This window comes from Salvia hispanica, chromosome 2 (genome assembly GCF_023119035.1).
Source record: "Salvia hispanica cultivar TCC Black 2014 chromosome 2, UniMelb_Shisp_WGS_1.0, whole genome shotgun sequence".
NCBI lineage: Eukaryota > Viridiplantae > Streptophyta > Magnoliopsida > Lamiales > Lamiaceae > Salvia > Salvia hispanica.
The window spans coordinates 33,754,457-33,774,373 of record NC_062966.1 but is presented as its reverse complement, the minus strand read 5'-3'; the positions used below and the strand labels follow the sequence as shown (position 1 = coordinate 33,774,373).

The 19,917-nt window shown below is 34.2% G+C and overlaps 2 protein-coding genes across 2 annotated transcripts; both read right to left on the bottom strand.

Moving 5' to 3' along the window:
- Window positions 1-10,009: 10,009 nt before the first annotated feature.
- Window positions 10,010-10,680, bottom strand: LOC125207876. Its single transcript, XM_048107378.1, has one exon. The coding sequence runs from the start codon at window positions 10,610-10,612 to the stop codon at window positions 10,124-10,126; it is 489 nt and encodes a 162-aa protein (XP_047963335.1). The 5' UTR covers window positions 10,613-10,680; the 3' UTR covers window positions 10,010-10,123.
- A 6,503-nt stretch (window positions 10,681-17,183) lies between these two features.
- Window positions 17,184-19,214, bottom strand: LOC125204820 (CASP-like protein 5C1). Its single transcript, XM_048103559.1, has 3 exons — window positions 18,828-19,214; window positions 17,644-17,776; window positions 17,184-17,574 (listed from the first exon to the last, which is right to left on the bottom strand). The coding sequence occupies exons 1-3, from the start codon at window positions 18,956-18,958 to the stop codon at window positions 17,383-17,385; spliced, it is 456 nt and encodes a 151-aa protein (XP_047959516.1). The 5' UTR covers window positions 18,959-19,214; the 3' UTR covers window positions 17,184-17,382.
- Window positions 19,215-19,917: the final 703 nt, after the last annotated feature.

Sequence of the window (19,917 nt, the reverse complement as noted above, 5' to 3'; positions counted from 1 at the left end):
GAGTGCTAGAATTTGGGGAGGAAGAGAGGCGGAGGTTTTGGGGGGGATTACCTTAAATACCCCAGTTTTTAGGAAATCTCAAATTGGCCCCAAGAATTCCCCAAATAACACATAATACCCCACCCATTCTCCAGAATCTAAAACTTACCCTCCATCTTGTCCTATTTTCAAAACAGACCCCATATATAGCTCAAACACCAAACTTGACCCTCCATCTCACTATATATACCAAACAGGCCCCTCACAAATGACCAATGTCTATTTTGGTCCCTCAAAATCAGATAATCCCATTCCTATTGACCCAAAATGCAAAAATCTAGCCGACAAACCCACAATTGAGTGTAAAAACTCTTTTGAAGCTCTAGCCAATTCCTCGACCTCCATTGTAGGAAAGAAAGATAGTCACTGGATTTTTGATTGTGGGGCAACCGATACCATGTCCTTTGACTCCTCTGATTTTTTAGCCATTACCCAGTCAAAAAAATCCTATGTCCAAACAGCCAGTGGGGATTTAGCACCAGTCCAAGGGGCGGGCACTATTATTATCTCACCTACTTTACGACTTTCCAATTGTCTATTTGTCCCATCATTGTCTCACAAACTCTTATCTGTTAGTCATGCGACTAAAGAGCTCCATTGCAAGTTACTAATGCAGCCTGATTTTTGCATGTTGCAGGATTCGAAGACGGGAACGATAGTTGGGCGTGGCACTGAACGACATGGACTGTATTATTTGGACGAGACAGCCCAACAGAGTGTCGCGTTGCTTACTCACGGACTGACAGAAAGGCAGATCTGGCTTTGGCATCGTCGGTTAGGGCATCCATCCTTAGGATATATGCGTTTACTTTTTCCCGAGATAGCTACTTCTTTTTCTATGCAGTGTGATACTTGTTTTTTGGCCAAAAGCCACAAACATTTTCAATTGAACAATACTAGAATGAAAACTCCTTTTGCTTTAATTCACTCTGATATCTGGGGTCCTGCTCCTGTTACTGGTGGTCAAGGTTTTCGTTATTTCTTGCTTTTTGTTGATGACTATTCTCGAATGACTTGGGTGTACTTTCTGAAATCAAAATCTGAGGTTTTTGAGACTTTTACCCAGTTTTACACCCATGTGAAAACCCAATTTAATCAAACCATCAAAATTCTTAGATCTGATAATGGGGGTGAATATGTCAACTCGAAAATGCAAAAATTCTTTACTGATAAAGGTCTCGTCCACCAAACAACTTGTGCTTATACACCAGAACAAAACGGGGTAGCCGAAAGGAAGAATAGGTATCTCCTAGAGATAACTAGAGCACTACTCATCGAGTCACAAGTTCCGAAATCCTTCTGGCCAGAAGCTATTGCTACTTCAGCCTATCTTATAAACCGACTTCCTACAAATATTCTAAACTTTAAAACACCTTTAGACATCTTTTCCACCCATTGCCAAGTACCTTCCTCACTAAGCCTCGACCCTAAGGTGTTTGGATGCCCTGTCTTTGTCCACATCCCTAAACACAAAAGAACAAAATTTTCCCCTTGTGCAGTCAAATGTGTCTTCTTGGGATACGGTAAAACTCAAAAGGGATATCGGTGCTACAACCCCAAAACACGCCAAATGTACACCACTATGAACTGTGATTTTGTTGAGGGGGAATTCTACTATAACCAGCCTAGCAGTCAGGGGGAGAATCAACCAAATACACCAAAAAGTGACTTACTAGACTGGACCACCACTCCTACTCCACCTATCACACCTGCATCATCTATTCCACCTACTCCACCTACGCCACCCGATCCCGATCATGCCAAATCAGATCATGTTCTGGAAGTTGGTCCATCAGAGGAGGTTAGCGGCACTGCCGGGCAGTCAACTGATTCCAATATACAGAATGTGGAGTTAAGTGACATGGCCTCACCATCTGCCTCGTCTTCAAATCTCGAGGTAAATGAATCTATTTTTGATGATACTAACAATAACAGAGAAGAAGGAGTTAAAGTGGATGAAGACACAGGACAATATGAAATGCCACAAAGAAGCACCAGAGGCATTCCACCAAAGAGATATTCTCCTGAGTGGAAAGGGCGAAAATCCAAGTACTCCGTGGCGAATATGGCTCAAGGACAACTCACAGAAATGGCGCGTGCCTTTGAGGCTGCCCTATATGAAGAAGAGGAAATTCCTTGGTCATTTGAGGAAGCAATGAAACACAAGCACTGGAGGGAAGCTATGAAAAAGGAGATAGATGCCTTGATAAAAAATGGAACGTGGGAGAAGTGTACCTTGCCCAAAGGAAAGAAACCAGTTGGGTGCCGATGGGTCTTCACCATTAAAAGGAGAGCAGATGGTTCGATCGAGAGATATAAGGCAAGATTAGTGGCTAAAGGTTATACTCAGGTATACGGAGTAGACTACGCGGAAACCTTCTCCCCAGTTGCCAAGTTGAACACTGTAAGAACTCTACTATCTGTAGCTGCTTGTAAAGAATGGCCTCTACATCAGTTTGATGTTACTAACGCCTTCTTACATGGAGAACTAGAGAAAGACAAAGAGGTGTATATGGAGATTCCTCCTGGGTGCTTGGAAGAATTCGGTGAAGGACAAGTTTGCAGACTAAGAAAGACTCTATATGGATTGAAGCAGTCCCCAAGAATCTGGTTCGGGAGGTTCTGTCAAGCAATGATTAAGCATGGCTTCAAGCAGAGTCACTCTGACCATACGTTGTTCTTGAAGAGAAGAGGTGACAAGGTAACGTGTCTGATTATATATGTGGATGACATGATCATTACAGGAGATGATACTGAGGAGATTGAGAAATTGAAGATAAACTTGTTCAAAGAGTTCGAGATGAAGGACCTTGGATCACTAAAATACTTCTTGGGAATTGAGGTACTGAGATCCAGACACGGAATTTTCCTAAGGCAAAGGAAATACGTTCTAGACTTATTGGCTGAAATGGGATTGTTGGACTGTAAGCCCGCAGAAACTCCTATGGTCCCGAATCACGGACTTAAAATCGTGGAAGGAGCAAAATTGGCAAATCGAGAAAAATATCAACGGCTGGTTGGGAAGTTGATCTATCTCTCACATACTAGACCCGATATCACATACGCAGTGGGCATTGTGAGTCAATTCATGCATCGACCTCAAGAGGATCACATGGATGCGGCGTTGAGGATTGTAAGATATTTGAAGGGAACTGTAGGATATGGAGTTTTTCTAGAAAAAAAGGAAGACCTGGAAGTCGAGGGATACACTGATGCTGATTGGGCGAGTAATCCAGTTGATAGAAAATCAACGGCCGGATACTTCACCTTTGTAAGAGGAAACTTAGTCACATGGAGAAGTAAAAAGCAGAAAGTAGTAGCATTGTCAAGTGCAGAAGCTGAGTTCCGTGGAATCAGAAGTGGCCTAACAGAGATCTTATGGTTACGAAGGCTTCTAACAGAGATTGGCTTTCCACCTACACAAAAAAGCCGACTATTTTGTGATAATAAAGCAGCAATCAGCATCTCAGAGAATCCCGTTCAACATGATAGAACAAAGCATGTGGAAGTTGATCGTCACTTCATCAAAGAGAATCTTGAGGCAGGGATCATAGAATTCCCGTTTGTTCGATCAGAGGAACAGTGGGCCGACATTTTGACCAAGGCTGTGAATCCAAGAAGCTTTAAGGAGGTTCTGAGCAAGTTAAACATCGGAGATACCGTTGCTCAACTTGAGGGGGAGTGTCAAAATATGCATAAGGAAACAAATAAATCACCCAAATCAGAGGAGCCGTAATTGATTTAATTGATATTTCTTAGAATTAGAATTATCTTGTTTCCATATGTACATACTATCTCTCCCTATATAAAGAGGGGCTGTAAATCATTCTAATCATCCGAAAATAATACAACACTCTTGTCTATTCCTTTAACTTCAATATGTTTAGCCATCTAATCCTGGCCTCTCTCGATAACCATCTTCAAGACGCCCTCTGCCCTCTCTCTCATCCCACCGCACAACAATTGCAACCGAACATGTAATCGGCCGAGAACGCTTCTCGGACGACGACATAGAGGAAGCGGTCCGACTACCCATCAACAACCATTTCCGGGACGACAAGCGCATCAGGGCGAGTGGTGAGGGTGACGGGTTCGTGTGGCGTAAAGGAGAAGGTAGCCAAAGTGTTGAAGACAAAGAGTAAGAGAAGCATGGGCCTGGAGGTAAGCATCAACTTGAGGATACACATGGGATATTATTTCGTCTACTTGGTTGGCAAGGGCCGAATGGCGATGATGAACTCTGGGTTCCGGCTAATGAAGTTCTGCGGATACGTGGCGCTGACGGAGACGGAGACCAAGGCAAATCGTAGTTGTGGTTTATGTATGGGCAAGTTGGTTGGTGACAAGGCATTTAGACTGCCATGTAATCATTTACTCCATGCCGAATGCCTTTTGCAATGGCTCTGGATGAATCACGATTGTCCGCTTTGCCAATACCAGATGCCACCCCTCCGTCGTAATTGAGTAATTCCTATGTCAAATCTAATCTTTATGTTTATTTCATGAATTAGTATATATTAACTAAAACAGCTCAACATGCTCCACAAAACTTTTTTGTCAAAATAAACAATTTCTAATTTCTCTCATAATATCAAATTTTAAAACTATATTGGGCTCCTTGGTTATCTGTTGGGCAGATTCTGTTTTATTTCATGTGTACTGGACCCTTCTAAAGTATATGGTGGGCTCATTTTTTAATTGGGTTATATGATTAATCAACCAAGAATTTAAGTATTTGGGTTTAATTAAATCGCTCATAATTATATTAATCTCAACGAATGAATATTGTTATGGACTAAATTCTAACCAAAAAATCCCACTTTCTTGAATTCAAACACACCCGGACTGGTAGTCTAGTCCATAACTTTATTTTCTACAAAGTGGGTTTTTCTTAATTTACAAAAATTAGCTCGATTTTACAAAATTTTACATATATTTTGTTATATGGAGTATTAATCTATGTACTTTGTATTATTGTAGTCATGTATCGCAATATTATAGTATCTATCTAATTAAGTATTCTAATTAAACATATGCATCTAAATTGTAAGACCAATGTCCACTTTTTATATTAGTTGAATACATTAATTAATTGATATTATAAGTTAGTGGATAAAAAAACAAAAAAAACTCCAAACTACAAGAAAAACGAGTGACAAAATTACGTTGAACTTTATTTTTAAAAAAAGATTGGTGATGTCACGATTTATAATACATTTGTTAGAATATATATAAAAAATACGCCATTTGATAGTATATTACAATAATTGTTTCTTTTGAATTCATAACACTCGTATATTATGGAGTAGTATATTGCAAATATTAATAGTCCAAGGTAGCTGCTAATTCCTAAACTTTGCACGAACCTAGTTTTGTTAAATAATAGGAGTAGAAAAATATTTGGTGCCTCAAAAATCAAAATTGTGGATGAGCAGAGGCGCACTAATACTAACTAGGGGCATTGGCATGTAGGGTCATGCTGCACAATTGTTTTGTTGAATAATGCGTCTGCACAAAATTGTGAGCGCCACACAACCAAGTTGAGGCAAAGGCTATAACTCTGCTACCCACTAAATTAAATTTCAATAATACTACTATCATTTCATTTTTTGTATAGAAAAACTCTACCCAAGTTTGAACCACAATGCAAAACACGACAACAAGCACAAAAGAGCAACTAATCGAGCAAACAAAGAAAATTATAACAAAATTATTCCAAAAGAGATCATACATAAACTCCAAAACAACATAGATACGCACAAATCCATTCCAAACAACACAACAGATGTCAGATAAGAAAAGAGAGTGGCAACATCTAGTTCAACCTATGATAATTAATATCTATCATCCGTCTGAGAAGGGGAAATTCAATTCGTCTTGCATAAATATTGGCCTTCATTTTACATCATCGTGTCTGCTTGCATGTTTGAGTGCACTAAAAATCACATCATCTCTACTCGATGATTAAATCTTCAAGGGATAATATTAAGACATCGTAGTATTTTAAAGTTGAATGTTGTTTGTAGTTTGCCTAGTATGATTACTTGATGGGTAATCTTAAGACTTCAAAGTTGAATTATGTTGTTTGTAGTTTGTCTAGTATGATTAATTGATGGTTTTTTGAGATTATCCTAGTACTACTATATTTCATGATTTAATTCCAGAGGAGACCAAGGAAGAATCATTATGATAGCATTCAAATTAGGGCAAAAAACAAACAGAATGCCTAACTATCGTTTGGGCAATTAAGGTAGTAACCATACTCTGATATAATTACATGTTTGTTTCAATTTATCATTTGTTGAATATATCTAACTTGCTGAGCGCCGTCATGGTTTTGAATCATTAAGTACAAATTTAGGATTTTCTTTTTTCAAGTTATATACTTATACTACTAGTATAATTTAATTTACTTCATATTTCTTCAATAATAGGAGTATTCATAATATATTCTGTCTCAATTTCTAAATAGTACTAACACCAATTGATAATAGTTTGTGCACAAAAAATGTGTCCTTATAATGTATCCTTGAACTGATCGATGATATTAAGGACGAAGTATGTTTTCGTAGGATCGTCAAAAAATTACTAACTTGAATAATCAGATAAGTTATCACAAATATAATCATTCACGATCGGTTCAAAACACTTGATTGTCTAAACTTTTATAGCAAACATATCTCTTACTTTATGTTTGGCAAAATTAGCAATACCGAATTGAAAGAGGCGTCATGAATTATATCACTCATGGGATCATAAATACATATTTAATGACACTGTTCAATCATATTACTCAAAGTTCATATGCATCACTGGCCACTAAATTGAGGGTATATATGGATCATTCTCACGTTTATTATCAGCTTTTTTTTGTACTAGTGTTTTAAGATAGTATTTTATTTGTACTAGTGTTTTAACAACATTTTATTTGTCTGTTATATACGAGTATAAAGTGACACTACTATTGTACAGTGTGTAATATTTTAAGATTAGTTAACGTTTTAACATGTACTATAATTTAATTATGTAGTTGATATAAACCAATAATAATTTTGCATCTAATTAAAATTCTACAAAATCATAATATAACTTATCTACTTCTCTCTCTATAGATACATTTATGTAGTAATATAAATTTCAAACTTTTACGTGTAACATATGGCATAATTTTTTAAGAAATAAGCATACAATTAAAATACCCACATTATCTTGTTAATCTCTGTTACAAAATAATGATAAAAAAATTGAGCACCGCGTAGGACTATTTGACAAACAAATAGTATCTTATTCATTCTATTGACCAATTAGTTTCTCAATAGTAATGATCAATTGCCAAAAAGTAAGTAAAGATCTTAATTATCGCCCAAGCTGCCACTTTATATTATGAAATCATTGCGAAAGATTACTTTAACTAAGTGCCAATAAATCATGGGTGCAAAAGTAATGACTTAAATATTATATTAACTGCTTTTTGGACTTTAGGCTATATATGCCATAACTCATGTAGATAGATGTATCAAGTTGTTGCAGCAAGTGGAATGTTGTTTGCACGAAGCTTCCGTCGATATTATAATGAAACCCCCAATCCTAAACCACTCAATCTTACAAGGTTGTTTTCACAAATTCACAATTCATCTAATATCATGTGAAACCATTAAAGTAAACAAGCGTGTATACTCAAAACTAGATACATAATCCCAAACATAATTTATTGTTCGACATTAAACACACTAATTAATTTATATATATATATATATATGTATGTATATTTGAATGAGGTCTTTTCAATAGGACAATGTGATTATTTTTAATTCCATATGCTATATAATGAAAATAGCTAGACTCAATGCGATTGATAGTGGAGTGATTTACTTAAAGTTATCGAATTTAATTAATTCACAATATGGCATTAATATCCATTTAGTTTTGAAATCAATCAGATAAGAATGTCATATCCGGATTATAAATGTTGGATATCGATATTATGTGATGAATATTGACTCTTATCTTAGTACTATTTAAAATTCGATACTCATTTCATCAAAGCTTTATCCACATATAATACATTTTAAAAAGAAACTAATAATATCAATACAACTTCTAAGATTAACACTATATATGGGTGATATAAGGGGATGGGGGAATGTTTATATAAACTAGTGTTAACCCACGCACTATGCGCGACATAAAATATTTTTATTTTATTAATTATACAACGTGAATATTTCAAATAATATAAAAAAATAACATCAAAATATTATAGATAGTTAACAATTTATGTGATTTCTTTCTTTGTAAAAATCAAAATATTGTAGCCTAGACGGTAAAATGAAACAAATTAACAGAAAGAAAATATTAAGATATGAACTAATATCATTAAAATAGAATGATCTTCAAAATAGGATTTAAAAGTGCTATTTGTCTTTTACCATCTTTTGCGATTATACATCACAAAAATAAAAGAACATTTATCTAGGTAATACTCCCTCCGTCCACGAAAATTTGTCCCAGTTTTCCATTTACGTCCGTCCCCCAAAATTTGTCCCATTTCACTTTTACCATTTTTGGTAGTGGACCCCACATTCTACTAGCTCATTCCTACTCACATTTTATTATAAAACTAATATATAAAAGTAGGACCCACAATCCACTAACTTTTTCAACTCACTTTCCATTACATTTCTTAAAATCCGTGCTCGGTCAAACCGGGACGAATTTTCGTGGACGAAGGGAGTAAATAGTAATAAAACAAATATCAATTTATGATATAAATAAAAAACGTTACAAATCATTAGTATAATCATATTCAATTCATACTCTTAATTGATTATGTATTTGAAAATGATGCATAATTAAATATTAGATGCAAAATTAAAGTAATTTAATGTCATACTCTAATAAGCGGTTACATCATTAGGTCAAAATCCAAAAGAATATTATTTTACTACCAAATGAAATGAATTAAAAGTAATCAATGGGAATAATTATTTTAACTGTTATATTAAAATTTTCCACATCTAAATTTATTTAATCAAATTTTATCTTTTATTATTGCATTTACATCCCTAACAAAAAATAGTTATTCAAAATCTCTCAAAGTCTTTATATATATATAGATTTCGATAAATTCACATGCACATCCCAATTTGCTCCTATTTTTTACACACATCCCAAAATATGTATCGTATTGGATGGACTATTGGGGACATTTATAAACTTATAATGAATCTTAAAACCATTCAATTGGGTTATCAATCCAGTACATAGAAAGAAATGGAGGTATTATCTTAAACATCTGTTACATCCACTCTACCTAATAAAAGCATGGGCATAATATATATTTTGTACTAATACTTATAAGTAATTTTAGAAATATATCAATGGTTGCCATCCTCAATTTATTTTACCACATGATTGGCATGCCAGTTTCTATTTGAGGAAATTATGCGCCATGATTAAGTTATAGACCATGGATATGTCCCATAACTCTTTTGGCCTTTCATCTTCGACAAAGCCTTTGGCCTTTAGTGGTAGTAGTATATAATCAGTATGTTCTCAAAACTCCGTCAAATTTTACGATATCTAACGGGTTTAATATGCTTCTATACAATAGGAGAGAATCTTTTTACATTTGAGGACAAATACTGAAATACACTATACTTCTCCTCAACTCAATTTTTTGTATGGGCATTCATAAATGTCTATCTCAAAAACTCAAACTAGCGTACGCAGCAAACAAAGTGTGACATACCAATTCAATCCATCTTATCATCATCACTTCCCTTTATTCTATTTTTATCTTTTATCTTTTATCTTTTTCTGTCTATGTGTCAATACCCAATGCGACATTATGATTATTACGTTGATAATATGACAAGTCCAACATTCCTCGAATTAGAATAGTTTTTGAAGATTAGTTGGTTACCAATATCACTGCACAATTAAATTGGAAATAATGAAAAATCGAGAGTAGTTAAATCCTTTAACTTCTCAAAGGAAAATTTGTTGAAAATGTAACAAAATCTCAACTCATCATTATGCACTATATTTACAGAATGAGATAATTCAGTTTCCTAAAATGCCCCTACTCGGGTATCGCACTCAGCCGCGCCGTGACCTTCCCTCTCCGCCCGCCGCCGGATCTCCTGCCCCCAGATCTACAATTCACGCCGTTTCCGGCAGCCGCCTTGGCCGATTTTCTCAGATCGTTCTCGCCGGGAAACACGAGAATATTCCTCCGGCAGCCGCATTTGTCGCCGCAGCCGCTCTTCGTCAGAGCCGAGCTGGCCTTGACGGCCAATGCCGCCATCTCCTCCGCCTGAAGGCGGTGCCTGAGCTGGCTGAGCGGCAGCGCGAAGTAGAGCTGGCCGGGCTGCAGCTCGTCGTCGTCGCTGACCGCCGATACGACGTCGTCGAAATCCATCTCGTCGGAATTGCAGATGAAAAACGCCGGATTCTTCTGCAATACGTAGGAGACCTTGACAGGATACAGAAATTCCTGCAATCTTCCGTCGGCGAGTATCAGCTTCGCCGTAGCAACGGAGGTTGATTCGCACGAACTGCAAATTCCCATTGTTTCTCTCTCTAGATCTCTTTCTCTCTCTGTTAATTTGGGTTGCTTTGAAATTGGAAATGGTTGTGATTTGTGAAAAAGGAAGAGTGTTCGCTTCATATATATAGGTGGAGAAACTGGACTACGCGACACGTCAGCAATGGAAAATAAAAAAATGGAAAAAGAAAAGGTAAAATAAAATGCCAACCTGTAAACTTTGTGTGACAGGTTGTATGTTGGCGCTATTAATTTCTTCCTTGAAATTACGTATTTCAGCTTCTTGATTTTTTTTCATTATTGTTATTTTTTGTTGTGTTTATATTAAAAATTTTATTTAGCAAGTACGAAGGTTCCAATGCATAACGCAAAAAGTAACACAATCTAGTCGAATATTTTGTAATCCAAGTTTATCTTTTCATAATTATTTTAAATTAGTAACTATTTTGTCATTTTTCGAAGATCAATATTAGATCACAATAATGGCCGCTCGAAATTAAAGGATATCAGTTTAAATTAATTTGAGATTTTATATAGATATATGATAACAATTTCCAATATGAAATTAAGTTATCGAGTTGTGCAATTACAGTGGATAACGTATCTACTTAGTTGATATGAGCTTTTTTCTCTACTTTGCTATCAAAAAAAGTTGAACTAATTAGTTGAGCTGCGTGATGGCGAATTTAGATAAGTTATAAAGTAAGTCACATGATAATATAAATATACCTTTTTTGATAAGTTATTAGACGGTCAAACTCAAAGTTGCTTCCGAAAGTAATTTTGGGATGATTATCCGTGAAAATTATACATAAATTTATATAGAAATTATATCCACTTGATTTTAGTGTTGAGATCTCAAGTACGATATGATAGCACTTTATAGAACGGGAATTCTACCTGCAATAATATCTCGGGAAAAAATTCAATTAAGAGAAAGATGAATTGTGAAATTGACTTTGATTTACTAATTAAGAAAGAAAGAAAGAAAACAAGATATAAGAAAATCAACGTTGAATATAACTGCATGCATTAATGCCGCTCTCTAGTATTATTGAATTTCTCTTTAATATGAGTAATGTTTCATAAAATCTAACAAAACAAAAATAAAAATTGTGGTATGTATAAGCGTATGGAAGGAAATCAAGGAATATATCAAGCTTTAGTTATATTTTTTAAATTACAATTGAACTTTAGATAAAAATGTGTATTACAGACTCTAGTGCCCATGCATGTTTGGTTGTGTAAGACAATTGAGCTAGGTTGTGTAAATTGCTCATAAACGAAGTCCAATTATTTTGATAAGCATATGAATTGAGTAAAAATAGTTCAAAGGGCTGAATATTTTTATTCTCGTGTATGACTTATGAATTAATTTAGACTGTTAACTTGTATTATTCGAAGTAATATATAATGCATTATTTTAATTATTAGTCAGCAGGATATATACGAAGTAAATCGCACGCCAGTCATATGAAATATGAATAATTACACTTTTACCAATAATCAACGTGCAATGACGTACATATATAATTGAACATGAAGTTTAATTTGATCAAGTCAAGCACATAAATATGTTGGTGTCAAATTCAAATAAATATTTATTGACATGAAACAACTTGGTTAGTGGAGATTGGAGAAGTAGAAATTTTGGAAAAGAAGCAAGATATAGTGAATGGATTCACGTGATATAATGGTGATACTTAATGGTGGGTCTACATCACCTAACACCAACCTTAGACCTTTTTGAAATTTACACACACCTTAATCTTATCGATTGAGTTGTGTAATAGTAATAGTAGTAACAATTAATAATAGTACTATTTTAAAAAAGATAAATTTTGATAGCTGGTTTTCAATTGGCTAGCAGGCATGAGAGCGACTGGAAATAGCAATTCTGATTCCTGATTGGTGGTTGATGGATAACGCCGTAACGGTGTATGGATTTCACTAAGGGACAAAGACATTATCTAATTTTTATTTAATTAATTAAAAAACTCAAAATGTATAATCATAGATGTAGATGTAAAACCCTAGAAATGAATAATTTGGTGAGATAAGATAAGCTGGATCATTGGACCACACTGGGATCTGCAGTCAGTGGCTCAGTTAAATAATTTAGATGGACCACTAGATTATTTACTAAATAAGCTCATTTATTATTAGGTAAAGGTTGAATAATAGTGTAAAAGATTGAAGAAATAATAGCGATTTATTCAAGTCAACAGCTTTTATGATCAAGTGTCCTTCAAGTTAATTCTAAGAATGAATGCAATTTATTGGTAGTTCGTCAAGTAATGAACATTTGAATTTAAATATAAGTAAAAAAAGTGTTTAGATTTGATTAATTATGAATTATCCGAAAGAAAGAGTATCAAATTAGTCAAACTTGAGCATGATAGTACATTATTTATTTATCTAGAGTAGAATGCAACTGGCTCGAGCTCATCACATTACTAATTAATGAAAGCCTAACACATTTATTGGTTTATGAAATTAAACCAATTTGTATTCCGCACTAGTATATAAATGTAATGTGTGTTTGATAGGTGATTTTCCTATTCTTTCGTTCTGTAATAATTATTTCAAAATTAATCGAAATTGAGAAGTGTTGAGGGACAGTTGTCTCCAAAAGACCAGGAAACGTGGCAAGTTGTCACGGGGTATGAAGCTGAGCTGGACAACATGCAGAAAGACACGTATAAAAAGGCACGTACTTTTTGACAAATCTACATATGTGCTGTTAGCCTGTTACTTCCTTCCAATAAATAAGTGTAAATTAATAGTGGTATTTAAATTTTACAAAAGGAAGAATTAAACTTAAGTTAATATTTAAATCATAGATTAATGTAATCGAATAAAAATTCTAAACATGGTACAAAGTTTGGTTTTGACTATTAGAAAAAGTCAATAAATAACAAAATAGTAATAGTAGCAACAAAAAATATTAACACAGTGTAATGGTGTTGATATTGTATTGACATTTTCTGTTGCTATTATTTTGCCATCTGTTGATATTTTTTAATGGTCCAAATTACAATTTGGAAATTTGTAAAATATATGAGTTTGCATTTTATCACTACCGAGTATTACATGTATTTAATATTTAAAATTTGTAAGAATTTGTTTCGTCATGGTTTATAAATTTGTGGTTGTGAATAACGCGCACTCATTAAAATTGACTGATCCAGTTTTGAGTGAATAAGATGCAATTAATAGTGACGTTTGTGGTCTCACTCTCACGAAATGTCTAATTCTTGTCACACAGCTAAAACTATGTACTTTTGAACCCCACTTACAATTTACACATTTAATCTTCTCTAAATATAAGATCCATGTATGTTTTCAGATATACTAGTACTATAAGTAATAAACTAATCCATGTATGTTTTGAGAAAACTCGAACTCCTGACTTATTTAATTTGTTGTAGGGGAGGAGTTTTACTAAATTAAATGAGATGCGCTTAATTAATTAATGCATATCCCACATTGAAATCAGTCTTTATTTAATCCTTTCTATTTATATATATAATGACAGTCATGGATTGGAATTATTGTCATGAAAACCTACCAAGAAAGCAACTTGGAGTTGAATGTAGCTATAGTTGTAGCTGGATTGCCTTTTGCTTCTGTGGGATCTTGGACATGCTTCGCTGTGATGCTGCACTTTTGTCCAAATTTAATAGTATAACCATCCTACATATGTATATATAACTGTTAATTAGTGAAATATTGGAAAGAATACATCTTTGAACGTGAAATAGTTTACTGCATTTTCCAAATTGCAACTATCATCTTATGTGGGCCAATTGAATGTTCTAAACTATTCGACCGTCCTCGAAGTTTCATTCTGCTTACTTTATATATGGACCCTCTTTTTATTGTGAATCCATATAAAATTATTTAATCTACTTCTAATTTACTAAACTAAAACAAAAAAAAAAAGAAGAAGCTTTATTTAGGATTCGAATCTAAGTAAATTTCATTGTTTTAAAAATTTAATGAATTTGTACATCGAATTCAGTGCACTTATAACCAATCACGTTTAATTAATCAGTTAGATGACTTAGATCAGTATATACTGATGATATACTGAGATTGATTACTAACCTGATCTCTGCTTTCTTAGTTGAATTTCTTCATGCAACCCACTTTCACTATAGTCTTAAAAGCCCCTAAATTTCACATTCGTCTTTAATATCTTGAACCTGTAATATTATTATAACGTGCGTGTAAGAATTCTAATGTACTACCAATTATCCTTTTGTTAGGGTTCATCAATCTCAAATTTAGAATGGATGCACGGAATTGGAAATGTGCCTCTTTCAGAATCTAATAGGAGTAATTCACAATATTTAAAAATTAAATTCCACCCAAAGGCCAAAACTGATTTGAACTATACAACTAGGATTCCATATGCGAGGAATTGATGGATCTTTCGAATCTTCTCATTAGAACAGAAAAAAATATCAGTCAACTGTTTCGGTGTTGTCATTTTATTAGAAATATTGCAAGTAATGTAACTGAAAATTCAGTTTAATCAATTCGTAATCATACGCCGACATGGATTCACTGTCTTAACTAATCATCCCTAATTAATACACATAAGTTAATCAAGCAAACGGAGAAAATTATTTAGGACAGCACTTGGATGTATTAATGCTAACTAATAAGAGCTTTTAATTAGATCTCGACGGAGAAGCATACATATACATTTAATAATTTAAAATGAAAAAAAATGTAGTTTTTGCCTGTGCAGAAGAGGACACGATCTAATGTGGGTCGCAATCGCATACATGCATGCACGTGTGCTCCATCCATGAGTTGTCAATTGAGAAATTAGAATGTCCATCTCATATTCATTCAAACTTCAAACCCAGTGGCCCAAACATTTTGCTGCATTCGTGTTTAATAAATTATTAATTTTTTAGTCTTGGTTTCCACAGCACCACACAAATTTTATAAAATAGTAGTAGTTGAGAAATATTAATGCATCTGAAAACCCCCCCGACTTTGTTACATTAAATGCAGTTTGATACGATGGTATTTTGGGAAGCCTCACCAACCGGCAACCTCCATGTCCCAACAATAATGTTATTATGTTATGTAGTAAGACTTCATCATCTTCTTCTACTTCAAATTCAATTTTAATACTATGTCTTTTGGTATCAACTATCAAAGATTGTTTATTTTGGAAGCCCGACGTTAGGGGCCGGCCCGAGCTTGAAGAAAACTGAATATGATCTTATCTGGAAATTCTTAAAATTTCGAATCGAATTTGATATTTCGGTTTATTTTAATTTGGTTATTCAGATTATGAATGTTTTTTAGTACTATGATGGGGTACAAAAAATACAGGATTTAAGTTACAAACACAGTTGGTACTGGGCTGAGGCCCATCTTCAACATTCCATTGAACTAAAACATAATTTGGCGGAAATGAGGTCCAAACTCAGATTCTATGACTTTAAATTAAGTTACACTATTCAAAAAGTTGTAGGCCCAACACATGCGGACAAATATTTTCTCTGTTTAAGTGGTAAGTCACCAAAGTGGTATGAATCAAATAAATGTCTGTACTTTTATATGATAAATTTTTTAAAACTTTCTTTTATTTTTATCTTTTATTTCTTTAACGCTCAATCTTAATTTACTTTTCCTTCTAATTTTCTTATTTTACCAATTTTTATTAAAACTCATGTCGTTCATAAATGAGACTATTTTTCATACACGAATGGAATAACTTCTATTTTTGTATAATTTGTCTGCCACTCTCTGAGAGTTATTACGATCATTTCTTCATGGAGTATAGTACTATTCAGTGACATCAATATCCAAAGATTAAGCTTCCCAAACAATGTTTTGACCAGGCATAACAATATAACATGTTTTTTTGGTTAGAACGTCTCCACAAAATAAGAGGTAAATTGAGAAAAATATAGTAATTCTCCTATACTCTCTCAAGGTAAATATAACTTCTTAAAAAAGTATTGAATTTCAAGAGAAAAAAAAAACTAAATTTAAAAGGACACAAAAAAAACATTTTATCTTTTTGTGCGAAGAAAATGTAAAAATCCTAGTCAAAATTAAAGAAGTTTAATAGTAGTACCTTTTTAAATACCATTCCCATTACAAAATCAATTTCATAAAAAAAAAAACAATAATTATTTATTTTTACCTCTCCGTTTTTCTCTCCCCGCTCACTTGCCGTCCAAATAAATGAATGCCATTTCTTTTCATATGGTTATTGAATACTGAATCTATTCGCACATTCGAACTAGTCACTTCTAGAAAGTGAAGTTTGTTAAAACATCTTTATAACACAATTATAAACAGCTCAAAACAAAGAGCTAATCAACCAATTAATAAAATAATCTGCCGACATCCAATTAGTACTAAGAAAAAAACCAAATTAAAGTGAGATTGACATATGGCTATTTCAATATCAGCCATTATTACTAAAACAAGACAAAAACGTCTACATCCGCCTATCTATTGTTGCCCATGTTTTTCGAAGGGACAAAAATGAAGTCCTAGAATAGTAATGAAGAATTAACACTTGGTTCATGTGTGTTCCTGCATTTTAACGCAAAGCTTGCTGACAATTCTGCTTTCCAATCAAAGTTACATAATTCCACTCTCTTTATTACATGTACCATACTATATCTGTACAGTTGCAACACTACAATGAACAATACTACCAACTGGGATCAAGTATAGAAAACAAAATTCTTGTAGGAAATGTCCCATTTTGATCTGTACATATATTCATATATGTGATGTGTGTGGATAAATTAGAGAGATGGAAGAAGCCATAGATTGAAGAGTGAGGAGGATAAGGATAGGAACCACGATAAGAAGGCCATAGCTGCGGATAGTTGATATCTCGTGCATAACTTTACGCCGCAGAATCCTCCCGAAGCAAGCAGAAGGCTAGTCACGCTTGCAGTTGAACAAGATGCAGCCAGCGATAGAAACGAAAGCACCTACAGAATAACATTGTTATTCAATGTAACTAGATATGATGAAGTCGTATCATACGATGAGATGCTTACCCAATCACCTATGACGACAATTGAGAGAATCCCAGGCTGACGAGCTGGGCGTTTAACGAAAACTGAAAACACATCCACCACTGCCAATGTCAAGCTCCACGGGATTACCAACCCCATAATCGTTACCAAGAAGCTGCAACCAGAATTTAGACAATTAAAAGACATATATATGGGAGCAACATTTCAATCAAGGTAACTAACAGCAAAGATGAAGCAAATCATGCTTTCAAGTGAACTTGAATAGACTCAACTACATTCAGATCCAGTGCCACCACAGTTTCACTGATAAGTCTGACTACAATTTTATTACTAGAGCAGAGTTCAACTACAAAAGTCCATCTTGGCGAGTAAACGGTCTACTAGAACTAATTGCTCTCTCTTAGTTGCTCCCCTTCATGGAATAGACACATTATTCAATTAAATCTCTCAAAACCTTGTTGCCACAGCTTCTTGTTGGACAATTGAATCAACTAAAGTTACTGCGGAAGCCCACTTTTCTCTAGCCACAAAGCAGAGAAAAGGAGCAAACCACACTTAAAAATATCTACATATGGTGGGGTTCTAACTTCTAACTCCATATCATTGCCAAAAATCTCACTCATCCATCCTTAAGCAACCCAAAAGTGGTAGGTATATTGCACCATGTGTTATTGTTTTGATGACCAGAGAAACCATCAGCCACTAAATACCAAGGTGCATACATATAAATAGTGGATAAACACAGTGATGAATCTGATGATCATAGTTCATCATAAGAAAAATGTTTCCAACAACAGTAGCACAGCAGGGATAAAAAAGAACATTCCCCCTCAAAAACATGTATGCCCTAAAGTTTGGTTTTCCTATCTTTTGGCCCTATGTGGAACAACCATTACCATCAATTTCCACTCTCAATAATGCCGCACAAAAATGTCAAAACGATAGCTGTCAGCCAATTATTCGCCACCGACACAAAAGGGGCAGAGAGAGACTAAAATTAAGACGATGTTCGTCGAGAATCGGAAACACCAAATCCCTAAGCTGCAATTCTCATCAATTAACACAATCGAAGAAATCAGATACTAACTTATTAAGCCACTGATATCTATACACCATCGATACAGCACAATTGCGACGTGAGACAATCACTATAACAAAAACCAGAAGAAACAGAGAAACAATCTAGAGAGAATCGAGAGAATTACCAGAAGGCAGTGTAACTGTAGAACTCGACATCCAAACACATGAAAAGCAAGGAGGCAATAGCGAAAACGGCCTGCCCCAATCTGAGAGCCAAACTGGCGCTGGTGCCCACCGCCCCCGGCAATTCTTCCATACATAAACCCCTCGTAGATAATTAGATACAACTCCTCTCTCTTTCTCTCTCTATAGATAGCCATTCAATTCTCCGCCCGCGCCATGAGCCGTTTCTCATCAAATTTGTTGAAAAAAAGGAGGAAATTTTGGAGGAGGGGTAAAAGGCATCAATTTCTGAGAGTTGAGAATTATGATCGATCAGCGTTTTATTCAGTTTTTTAAATAATTCAAAATTCAAAGTTAATTATAAACTCTTCAAAGTGGGAAATGGAGATTGGTTGAGAGGCGCAATTGGTGTCGTGCAGTTATGGCCTTTTCCAAAGTCATTTTCTCTCCTTTTCCTTAATGCCGAATAAATTAATTCATATCATAATTATTAACATTTAATACTGAGTTTCCAATTATTAATAAATTTGACTTGCTCATACACTTGTAATTCAAATTCAATTTTACATAAATTTGGGCTTGGTCGTGGTCATATATACTCATTATTTTATTATTGATTTGATCCATTGATTGTAGACTAATTAAAGTACTTTTTTGCACAAGATTGCGATATTATTAATACTTTACGCATTAAACAAATACTGTAATTAAGTTTGATTTAGTAATATCTGGCATCATTTACAACCTCAAACCATAAACCTTATTATTCCTTAATTATTCACTTTCTATAGTAGTATTATATTCCATGATGCTGATGCATACTGTAAATGAAACCACCAGCAATAATCGTTGATAAACAATTTTCTCCCTTTTAGAGAAAAATTGGTTAATGAATGTTTGTGTCATGTTAAATGAATGTTTCTATCATTGTAATGAACATAATAATCAAATAAACATCTTACATCTCCATAATAATATCCATGTGTCGGATTTGAAAGGGACACACTGAAACACTGACATAAAATCCATATTTACCCACTTTTTCCTTTTTAACATATTTTGATGGAACTCATTTAAATTCAATTTTTTTAA

What these genes read in the sequence shown, in the direction of transcription:
- LOC125207876 (XM_048107378.1), bottom strand. Translation starts at nt 10,612, where the DNA reads ATGGGAATTTGCAGTTCGTGCGAATCAACCTCCGTTGCTACGGCGAAG.
- LOC125204820 (XM_048103559.1), bottom strand. Translation starts at nt 18,958, where the DNA reads ATGGAAGAATTGCCGGGGGCGGTGGGCACCAGCGCCAGTTTGGCTCTC. An exon ending in TACAGTTACACTGCCTTCTG is followed by an intron (nt 17,777 to 18,827) that starts GTAATTCTCTCG and finishes TTCTGGTTGCAG; the next exon opens with CTTCTTGGTAACGATTATGG. An exon ending in TTGTCGTCATAGGTGATTGG is followed by an intron (nt 17,575 to 17,643) that starts GTAAGCATCTCA and finishes GTTATTCTGTAG; the next exon opens with GTGCTTTCGTTTCTATCGCT.